At 39.4% G+C, this 12,035-nt stretch overlaps 1 protein-coding gene across 4 annotated transcripts in view; it reads right to left on the minus strand.

The window, feature by feature from the left end:
* stxbp5a (syntaxin binding protein 5a (tomosyn)) overlaps positions 1–12,035 on the minus strand; it is a 103,451-nt gene that overhangs the window by 22,457 nt on the left and 68,959 nt on the right. For all 4 annotated transcript variants that reach the window (XM_062437148.1, XM_062437150.1, XM_062437151.1 and 1 more), the window contains exons 8-9: positions 2,877–3,000; positions 591–669 (exon numbers count right to left, since the gene is read on the minus strand). In XM_062437148.1, coding sequence (XP_062293132.1) covers positions 591–669; positions 2,877–3,000 — 203 coding nt within the window. The remainder of the gene's footprint in view (positions 1–590; positions 670–2,876; positions 3,001–12,035) is intronic.

Genomic DNA, 12,035 nt, shown 5'->3' on the forward strand with positions numbered 1-12,035 from the left:
GATTGCATTAGATTGCACGGGTGTTTCTAATAAAGTGCTTGGCTGGCAGGGGACAGAACACCACAGTGTAGAGCCAGTCAATAGCTCCATATTGGTCGTCCTTGCATATATCTAATGGTGCAATCTAAAACAACCGTTTTGGATTTACAACCAAAGATTTCACGACATTTCATTCACAAATGTCAACTTTCTTTGCAGACAGCTGAAAATCAGTGTAAAAGGGCCCAACATTTCTTTTGGATAACTGGATAATAGCATAGGTGCAATACACCCTAATGTTTCCTGATATACAAACACAAGGTTAGAGTGAAGAATGCTGATTGCATGAAGAGGCATTTCCTTCATCTCTCAAGTTATTTTAATATCAGAACACAGTGGTGTATTATTACCTACACAGTAACAACATCACGGCTGGTGAGGAGGGGTTGCAAATGATAAAGAGTTGATTTAGCTGGACTGATGCAACACCGAGTTCCAGTTAGCTCCCAGTCTGAGGAACATACATATTTCTAAGCCACATTGCCTCGGAAACAGCTTTTGATCCCTGTACTGTAAACATGCGAGTGTGAGACAGAGAGTGAGGGACCTACCCGTTTCTAGTGGTTTTGTATTCCACTTTGAGAATGGGTTTGCAAGGCTCTGGCTTCTTTCCGTCCTTGGGCTGTTTTCCTAAAAACAGAACAAACAGAAATTACTTAAGTTTGCAAGTTCACTCCCTCTTTAACCCCTCTCTTCTTTGTGTGGTCCGTCATCTCCTGTCATCTCGTTTTCTTTCCCCCTGAGAGGATGCACTGAAAATGCCGCTCTGAACAGCAGTCATGAAATAACAAAAGGCTATTCATCAGAGAAGGAAAAGACAAATGCAGGGGCAAGGACATGCAAAGAAAGTGTGACAATCATGGATGATTTACAGGATCCATCTATCCAGACTGCAGGGGAAGTCCACATTAAGGAAATCTCCACATCCATCATATGTATGCCAACCTATTCATATTTTGTAACAGAATGCAGAGTACATGGCTGAATATATTTAGAATATTTTTCAAGAGCCTGAAGGCAGGTTATACAAGGCAGGTCTGTATAATAAAGAGCTACTTTTAATAACTACATCTAAATAACATATATCTAAAAAAGACAATTAAAGGAGGACTTATAAGCCTTACTTAAACCTGTCAAATGAATTTGCATAATAGCCCATTAAATACCAAACTAATTATGCATGTGGCTGTGGGAGAAACAACTAATTAAAAAGCCTGTGTGGTGAAATCCTTTCAGCAATCCCCTACACACAAAACCAGCTTGAGAAACTGGTTAGAAGTTTTTGTTTTTCCTTTTATTTAATTCCTTCTTTGTTCCTCTTTCTGACTCTCTTTCTCTCTCTGTCCATTTGTCGCACTCACACTTGCACACACACACACACACCACACACACAAATAGACACACAAAAACTATTTCTTCCAGGTCCTTCATCTGGGTGGACTGTCAAACTGCTCTGCGGGGTGAGTAGGTGTGTGGGGAAACAGAGGAGAATGGATTAAAATACATCTTCAAAAGAGCAGACTCACTGTGAGCAGGAAATAATCAGTGCACCAGCAGTAATGTATGCATATGCAGACACAAAGTAAAGTAAACAGAGGCAAGACATAATTGAACTGACAATAATCCTCTAACTGAAATGAGGGAATGATGAGGGAGCCATGTAGGGAGACTCTTGTGGGATGGCTACGATGAGTACAGAAAGGATCATGTGACAGACTGAGCTAGTTAAAAGCATTTGAACAGTATATGTGTAGTAAAACTTGCAGTGTAAAAAACAAAGTGATAGGACGCAGCAGAATGAATGCATCTTATAACTATTAACTCTAAGTGCAGGTGTGACACACTGAGATCTGATTGCTCCACTTTTGGAGGTAGTCTGGGCCACATATGGCTACATCATTTTTGCAGTGTATACCAAATGTGTCCTGGGCCACCTTAAAGGCCCAACTTCTCAACTGACATCATCCGTGTAAACACAGTACATATTCATTAGTACGCCAACAGAGTCATAATAAAGTGTGAAACAACAAGAAGGCTAGCAAATGGAGCACAGAATGAAGTTAGCCGTATAGCTGTGAACATAGCAGCACAATGTGCGTATATTTTAGAGGGTTAGCCCCAAAAATAGCAACAGTGGTTAGCCTAATGTGACCAGGTTCACTTAAGGTTATTGTGGAGACGTGTTCTAATGCCACATGTGAACTGACACACTTAGAGGTGTCAACTAATAAATTCAGGAAAGGATAATTGCTATCTCACATAAACTTTAACATCTGCAAGTATTTGTATAATATAGTAAGAATTGACTCAATTAGCTCAGTTGTGAGTTTTTTCATATTTCCTACCTCAGGAAATAGGTTTGGAACTACAGACTTTAGCAAAATTTTATTATCTAATAATACTACTACAAACATTCAAGCTGTTGTGGCTTGGAATGTTTAAAGTGGCACGCCACCAATTTTACACATCAAGTTCAGTTTACTAGCCAAAAAGGGTGCTGCTCAGCCTGTGGAAACAGTTGTACAGTGCAGTGTATTCTAGGGCTCTAGAGGGAGCTCTCTCAGATCCTTATAGTCTGAACAATACGATACAATATGCTTGGAGTATGTTAGTATATCAGACGCTGCCATAGGTTAGGGTTGAAAAATTAGCAGCCCATCCAAGTAAAGAGAGATCAACACACAGCTGTGTGCATGAGTGTGTGTGCACGAGTGTGTGTGTGTGTGTGTGTGTGTGTGTGTGTGTGTGTGTGTGTGTGTGTGTGTGTGTGTGTGTGTGTGTGTGTGTGTGTGTGTGTGTGTGTGTGTGTGTGCGTGTGTGTATCCACCTCTCCTTACCGTGAGGGGTGATTGTCTGTATGGGCTTGCCCTGCCCTCTGATGTTCCATATGGTCAGGGTTCCATCTGAGTGACTGCAAATGAACTGCTTGCCCTCGTGATGCCAGGCAACTGAGTGGATCGCCTAGGAAACAACAATAGAGAAGACAACAGTTTAGCAGGATGAAACATCATGTGCCACTATCTTCTATATACTATGAGTTTGCTGCATTGCCATGGCCATACGGTACATAATGTACATATGTGGGTTAAAGACCCGAGACTGTGGATTATATACTATAGGACAGATGGTGAAAGTGAGATAAAAGGGTCTGATCTGTGACTTCAGAGCATTTCCTGTGGCATAAATGAATGGCCTTTCATGACATATTTGCTGATTGTGGAGAGAAGCAAGAATGGATAGGTAATTTTATTCAGAAATGCCAAGACAATTGTATTAGTATGGTTATGAATTTAAAAATCTATTTCATAAAGATATATTCCCTAATAAAACTCTACAGCATTCAATATAACTGAAACACAGTTGAAATGGTGATTTAGGTTAATCTGGTATAATTTGGAGCCATGGATTTTAAAACCATGTTATGATTTAAGTTAAAATAAAAGTATTTAGTTCAGCAGAAAAACAGAGAGTGACAGAGTGAATATCATAGGAATCACAATTTAAAGACTGAGGTTGAAAGTCGTGAAAAATGTGCATTAATTATTATGTGTGGGGGTTTAAACAACAGCAAGCTTAAAATGGGAGATAGAAGTAATCACAGTTCCAATGTGCACAGTATTTACTGGAAAAGCCAGTACTAAAAGAGGAAAGTTCAGGAAGTGACCTTTGAGTCAGGGCTGCACAATCAAGACAAAGACACAGGTGAAAAAAACAAAGACCTAAATTGACAGATTGACACCAAGACAAGCAAAGAAAGACAGACAAGGGTTTGAGAGACAGTGCCCTCTCTGCCCTCTCATCTGCCCTGTCATCTGAACAGTTCTGTTGCAATTGGAAGCCAGGCTCATGATTTATCATCTGACAAGCAATCATTGAAAACACAATCATGACCAAAGTATGCCAGTAAAGGGCAACCTTGCTTATTGATGCCCTTTTCATAACTCATAATTAAACCTGCGCGAATGTTTTGACATTAAGTAAATATGATGACGTGCACCAAATCTGCGTGAAGCTCACAGCAGCTTCCAAAGCAGTTTTACAGCGTTTGTCACATGAATTTTTTACCCGTGTGCTTGTGGCCTTTTCTTATCAGAACACCTGCAGCATCGGTAATATCTCCCAACACAAGCCCAGTTTTGTCGCGAGGTGAAAAAAAATCTTTCTTTCAGAGACACATTCTCTTTTGCCATTTTAGCTAAAGCTCTACTTAATGTTTCGGTTTGAACTTGCCACCAGTCATCCATTATCACTTTTTCTCACAAATGCTACACTTTGTCTCAAGTTGCTCATCTGAAATGAATGATTACCTTGCTGTCGATGTGAAAGCACATTCGGGTTAAGTCGATCTCTTCCAATTACAACTGCTATTTATTCATGTGTATATCAATTTTGCTTTCAGTATGTCATTAATCATATATGATGCTGCCTGTCAGGTTCACTGAAGAGTTTTTTCTGAAATTATGTCAAATGAAATTGTTTGAATGTCGGCATCTAATGTTATCTGTCCCAGAATACATTTTAATGTGCTTATTTGTTCTAGATGGGGCAATGAGCCCAATCTATTGCCTCCTGGGAAAGTATTCTTCACATTGTTTTACATGGCCAGACCTCAAACTCACACGGTTCAACTTAATAGAGAATATATTTGTAGGCAAAACAACAAGAGCCTCCTGAGGTGAGTGCTCTCAGAAAACAGCCCTGAGGGTTTTCAGAGGTCTCATTATCCTGCTTTTCAGTATAGTTTCCTCCAGGTCACTGTGGGCTTGATGAGACCAGGGGTCTGGTTATGTGACATCATGCTGTATAGACATACATACTCACTTATTTTATGATACACTTAATGACATGCCCCCTTCCACTCCCACAAAGACACAGAAACTAAACATGACTTCAACTCTGAACCTACAATATCTTATTTCTTCAAGTGTTTTTTCAGTCGTGAAGTTTCATGATTTCCGGTTTTCTTGGAAGTAATTAGAGGCATGATGAGTAACCACTTAGATGTCTTATTTAAAACGATGCAGGATGTGTGTCCTTGTTGGCAAAGTGGCAGTGATGGTGGGATGCAGCAGCCCAGAAGGAGAGAGAGATTGTCAAGGATTTGTTGCCAGAAGTGATTCACCGGTGTGCAGTGCCAGGTGATGTGGATGTAGTTCAGAGTCTGTGAACATTTTCGCAATCAAATCCAGGAATCACAGTTAAATAATAAATATATTGTATGACTGGATGGAAAATAGATTTAGGTCCAGAAATCAGTATAATGAAATTAAATGTTCATATTTAAGTAATATTGCTAACATTTTAGATAAAAGTTGTTTTGAAGACACATGTTAATTAATTCTGACACTAGTGAAGGAGGGTATTAGATGTTGGCTGTGGCCCAGATGGAGGATTTGAGTAGCAGATACTCTATACAATGCTAAACACTAAAACGTCTCACACTTTTTATGAGATAAATAGCCCTCATTCAGCCATCAGAAATGCCCTGACAGTGATAGACTGAGTTATGGACCTCTATCAGTGCATTGTTCACCGTGACAGTCCCGTTAGGCAACAATGCACTGTGCTTAATTGGAAAATGAGAAGGGTAATTGAAACACATGGCACTTATCATATCAAACAATACCAATTAAAAAAAGAAAATTTCATGATTCATTACATTAGGTCAGTTTTCACAGATTGGTCTTTGGGGGATTAGGGGATGAGATAATTCAGTCAACACTTATTAGAGTCACACACACAAGCAAGTGTGTCCCCACAAATATGCACAAATATAAAATACACACACACACACACACACAAACACACACACACACACACACACACACACACACACACACACACACACACACAAAGACAAAGACCAAAAATAACACACAAAATGAGATTGGTGAAGGAAAATAGACGTACGCCTAAGCATGCATATCACAGACATAATTAGAATAGCTTCTGCCAGCAATGTGCCACACTGGGACACAAAGACAGCTTAGCCCTAAAGTGCCCTTAACACACGCACACTCGCGCACACACAGTCTCTCACTGCAATGATAATTCAGTTCAAGTAGAAAAACATTCAACCAAAAAAAAGCTTAATCTAAAAAACAAGCATTTGGGGGCAAGTATGTCAACAGTGATTTCCATAGAGCAATCCATTTTTGTTTTCAGAACATGAAATCCATTCTGTTTGCTATTATATAAGCTCTTAAAGAAACAAGCCCCTGTGAGCTTCTATTTACCAATTAAGATGTCTTCTGTATCAAAAAAATATGATATGCCATCATAGATTTTAATTGGAGGAAGGAAAAAATGCAAGTACAAAACAGACTCAAAAGAATTCAGTCCTTAGTTTTGGACGTATTCTCTCATGAAGTGTTAGCCAAGTAGAGATATTGACTCACTGGTGATGTTGGATGAAAAGTCAAGGCCTGCCTAAAGTAAAAAACTTGACTATTTGTGATCATTGGATTCTTGGGGTGACGCTAGACATAAACCTTTCAAAGATTCATGACATTTTTAGGCTGCCAGACTGCTTTAAGGGTAGACAAACATCAACAAAGTATATAACAGGCTTTAAGTGTATACTATGTGTTGATTACTTAAAAGGACAAAACATTGTTTTTCAAATAACCACAATCACTTAGAAGATGAGAGTCTACTCTATCAATACATATATTTCATGTTCTTCTATAATTTTTTTAACAGCAGTCCATGAATAATTTATATTGTGCTAGCGTCCAAGGGATGACACAATAGGCAGTAAACAGTTTAGATTCATCATGTACTGAATTTGATTGCAAACCCTCCAGTAATTTCACTTTGGATCTAGAAAGTAAAGTCTCCAGCTTTAGAAATCAGTCACAATAAACCAAGCCCATCCACATTTTTGTTGGGAATGACATTACAAAAATAATTGATCAACAAACATTGAATGTCAGAGTCGTATGTGGGAATCTACCCCCCCAAGTCTTTGTATTCTTGCAACAACATTAATACTATGACGAATAAAAGCCCCACAGAGACTGACCATCATATAAAGAAGGATATTCTATCCACTAATGGATATTGCACCAGACTTGCCAAATGACCCATCAGCTATGAATAGTTAAGATATCTGTCTGTATTCACAGCAGGTCTTAAGTGGGAAAGAGAATACTTCCTAATGAAGCCAGGCATGTGTCAGATAGACTTGACAGACAATAATATATAGCATTTGCTTTTAATCTTCTTAGACGACCAGATGGGAGGGATTTACTGCACAAGGAAATATCAAATGGAGTCAACTGAGCTTTCTATCAAAAAGAATATCACAAAAACGTTCTGATAATGTATTAAAATGAATTGTATGTTGAGGAGAATGTCGCCTATCAGGAACTAAGTTTTAAAAAGTGCTAATAATTTGTTGTCAACTACCTAGTTTAAGTCTGAAAATGCAGTCACGGTCTTTACTATATGAATTCTGTCACCCTAACCCTAACCTGTCACATATGTTCACATTAATTCATCCAGAGCTGAAGCAGTAACATCTTTTTTAACTAGTTGGAAATTACGTAATTAATGCTTCATAGTTTCTGGAATTAGTTTGAACGTTTTACTGTGTTACTGTTGGCTTTCATTAATAGCTCATAGAACTGAAGCAAACATTTTACCCCACAACTTATTGTGTTTTGGTGCAGATTCTCTGTTGAAGTACATACTATGTCACAGTTTGGGGCATGTTTGTGCACCCTTTTTTTGGAACAAAATCTTTGTTTTATGATATGGAAACAGATTCTTGGTTGTCACAGATATGATCTTTGCAGTTGCACAGCACTTCACACCAGAGGTAACTGCCAATTTTGTATCTTCATCTGAGTTACTGGGCCTCGCAGCACAAACTGCTGGTCTCTTTCCATGATTTGATGGAGAGAATAAGACAAAAAGACATGACAGAAGGACAGTCAGGGAGTGAGATCACACAGAAAGAGAGAGAGGGGGGGGGCAAATGGAGTAAAAGTGGAGCAGAGTCAAAATTAGATAAAAAAGAGATACAGAAGGAGAGGAAATAAACAAAACATTACAGGAAAATAATGTGGAAAAAATTAAATTCAAATGATTGAGCTGTGATGGAGGAAACTGGGCAGGAAACTTGTGTTTGTATGGACAGAATTACTGAATAATGAACCATTGTGTGACACGGACAAGTAACGGCCACCACAAGACAAACAGGGGGTGAAGGAGGGGTGAAGAGATCCCAATCTGGCTGTGATATCAAACATTCATCAGGCTGGACTATGACTAAGGTTTTGACTCAGACGATGGAGAGTGGAGCAGGGTCAGCGTGACAGATACTCTCTGGCTAGCACTCACTGGAAACCCAAACTGATGATCCTAATAATAGACAATCCACTGAAAGACACAAAAGTGGAAGGCATGCTCTCTCAGCTCTTTGGGAGCTTTTAAAAACTGAAGTTTTATTGTCTCTGCTGTTTGTCTAAACTCTCCCTGAAACTTTGTTGTTGTCTAGGAGCCAGGTTATGTCCCTTGACTTGCTGACATTTCTGCATTCTGACATCGTCTACAACTCACAAATGCTGTCTTCATTTGAGTTGAAAACAATTTCACTGCTTCCCTCACGAGCACCTTATTTGCTGACGTTGTGTGAGAACTTTTGCAAGAATGGGTAAAAATGTGCCAAGAACACAGGAGCCAACATCACTCACAAAGAGCATTTAAACTTGGAAATCCCAAACCACAGACTGCCTTCTGCTTGTTTAAACATCCACAAATTTCCATCAGAACTAAAATATGCCTTAAACATGCCTATTCCAAAGTCCATCATAATCCATTACTGCATGGTCTGCCGCCTTACTCTGCTGTTGAAAAAAGAAGAGGAAAAGCTCATGTTCATATCAGTCGACAACTTTGGTACTTGACAGTGAGCTTCTAGGCAAATAGTGTTTGAATAAAAGCTCCCAGCAGGAGAGGGAGCTCACAGGAAGAAGAATATAGCTTGCAATGGGTTTTATAGCTGTAAAACGTTATTTCACCCGACCGCATTGTTTGCAGAAGCCATACAGATATGGAATTTGCAAACATTTATGATGTCAGGCAATGACAGCAAACAATTTCAATTGTACCTACTGATCAATGCATTACATGTGTCTTATAGACATGTGATGTTAAATGTATGTTCGATGACAGAAATGAGCTATGTAAAGTAAAACATCTATATCTGGAAATCAAATTAGACCTGTGTATCCATAGCAACCATCTTGATGTTGGAAGTTCACTGTCTATGTCATCATCCAACATAGTAAAACCTTCCACATAACTACTTTTACACTGATCCCATCAATATGTATGTAGTAAATATTTTTGCAAAGTTCTTGTATACTCTGAAGCCTTAAAGGATAGGGTCACAATTTTTCAGGTCTATCATAAAACAACAGTCAGGTGCACTGAACATGAACATTGTAGAAGGTTTTGCTTGCTGTAATCATTCCTCCTGACATATATTGAGACATATAAGGATACTCCGCTTGGAACTCTGCTTGCTTTCTGTAAAAGGCCCTAACCCTAACCCTTCATTAAAATCTATGAATATGCAAAACAGCTTCTCTGGCTCCTGCTTATGGGTAGGGACTGTTAGGGACTCTTGTCTTAACATGAGTTAGTGTGCAGATAACATGACCAGTGTGACTATGCCAACAAGGTACAGCCCAACCGAACTCTTGAACATTACCAACAACTTCCTCCAAAGCACAGAATGGCGTTCAGCAGGCTGCAGCTCCTAAGGACACAATGTCCTGCAGCAGCGAACTTGCATAGCAGACTACAATGGCTTAGAGGCAAGAGGAAGCGGTGTGCATGGAAGCAGAAGAGGGGATAGCAGGCCGGTCTGTTAGCCAAGCTAAAAGCTAACGCAACCAGGCCAGCCATTCCAACACTCTTTCTGGTCAACGTTCATTCACTGAGTAACAAAATGGATCTGATCCGACTGAGCCTGAACATTCATCGGGAGATGAGACACAGTTCTACTTTTCTTCTGACAGAAACTTGGCTAAATGGCAATATGCTGGACTCAGCTTTTCAATTCAAAGGGTTGCTAGGGGAAAACCAGTTGAGGTAGACTCTGCATATAATTATCTTTAATTATTAATAATTGGTTCCTTAGATTTGTGACATATGAATTCTTGCCTGATCGAATCCCTGTTTTTTTAGATTGTTAGATTGTACACTGCAGTTTCAAACTAGAAATGCTCAGCTATGGCATTCACTACTTATTTCTCCTGTTATTACTCCTGATATGTCTTGTAGCATATGAAAAGTGCCATATGGACATGTTAAAGTTAAAAACTTAATTTTCATTGAAGGGGGTCTTTAATACTGCCCTTTGAAAGATCCCCTCCTATCAAGCTATCAGTGCAAGTAATGTTGGACAAAATCCACAGTCCATCTTTTGTGCAAAAATGTATTTTAATAAGTGGATAACTTCCAAAGTTAGTCCTTTTGATGACCAAACCAACCATCATTTTGTTACTATTGTGCCACCACAGCTCATATAAATGTAACACTGTCATAGGGAACACAAGAAGTGAATTATATTCTAAAAAATGTGACTTTGGAAGATACCCACTTCATTTGACTAACTTGGATGGCTGACAAATGTACAGTTTTTCACAAAACGAGGCCTGTGTAGATTGTCCACCATTTACATTTAAAGAATATTAGGAAGGAACCTTTTAAAGTCCAATATGAGTATAATGAATGATTACAGCAAGCAAAACACGTATTTACACTTATAAACACAACAGGATAAATCTCCCACAGCACTTCAGTCCATTTCATCAGTTTTGTCTCCAGCCCTGTCCGCAACAGTGATATTAGAGAAGTCGTGCCATAAATCATAACAACATTTCACTAGTGATGCCCCACAGCAGTATGCAATGATTTTCTTTAGTGACCTTGGAGACTGGTTTGGGGCCAAATAAAACTTTAAAGATATCTGACTATGAAAACCATTTGGATGTATTATCCGGGGGGAAATAACCTCAAGACATTCCAAAACAGAGGAAAGAATGGCTGTGTATTGCCGGCTCTTTCGCTTCGTCAGAGTAAATCATAGTGAGTGAAATCAGGAGCACAAGTCCCCACACATCCCTCTCCCCTGAGCCCCCACCCACTCAGCCCCCAGTCTCTCGAGAGGTGTAACTGAAGGAGTTTGGACAGAAGAGATGAGCTCCCATGGGAGATTCAATACTAGAGACTGTAATGCCCCAGGAGCAGCGGCAGAATATTAGCTTATCTGAGAGAAGGAGACAGAGTAAAGGCACAGAGAGAGCAAGAGAGAGAGAGAGAGAGAGAGAGAGAGAGAGAGAGAGATAGATACAGTACATACTGAACATGCAAAATCCACTCTTTCCTCTGTCTATGTAGTCCTTGGTGACTCTTATCTCTACGTGCTTAGAGCACCACAGCACTGCCAATGAGGTGAACACCAGCATGAGCGTTACGATAATCTCATTATCTTAAACAGGCGGTTTGGCTCTGTGTCTAAGTACCATGGACACTGCTGCATGACCATGTACATGTTAACTGTGCCCGTGTTTCGGTGTAAGCATGCTCACGGCCATTCAGTCAGCTTAAACCTCAAGTACAGGTTTATGAATGAGACCTCCTATATTCAACTCTCAATAAGACACAAAACCATGGACTGAGGGAAGTCAGACTGCACTGAGATCAAGCTGAAGCACATACACTGACTGTAAATGGGCCCAAGATTTTCTGAATATTCAATTGACCAAAAACCATAGACGGCCACATATTTTCTCGCATTTATAATAGATCATAAAACAATCCAAATACAGCAACTACATGAGTATAAATAAAATTTGGCATTTTCAATTTATCAAGAAATTAGATTTTGCATGCAAATCAGTCACAGGTAACAGATGGTGAAGATAACTGTAATGGATGTAGGGAATGGTAATGTATCATGTGGTACAGATTGAATTTGT

The sequence above is a fragment of the Scomber scombrus genome, chromosome 17, assembly GCF_963691925.1.
Source record: "Scomber scombrus chromosome 17, fScoSco1.1, whole genome shotgun sequence".
NCBI lineage: Eukaryota > Metazoa > Chordata > Actinopteri > Scombriformes > Scombridae > Scomber > Scomber scombrus.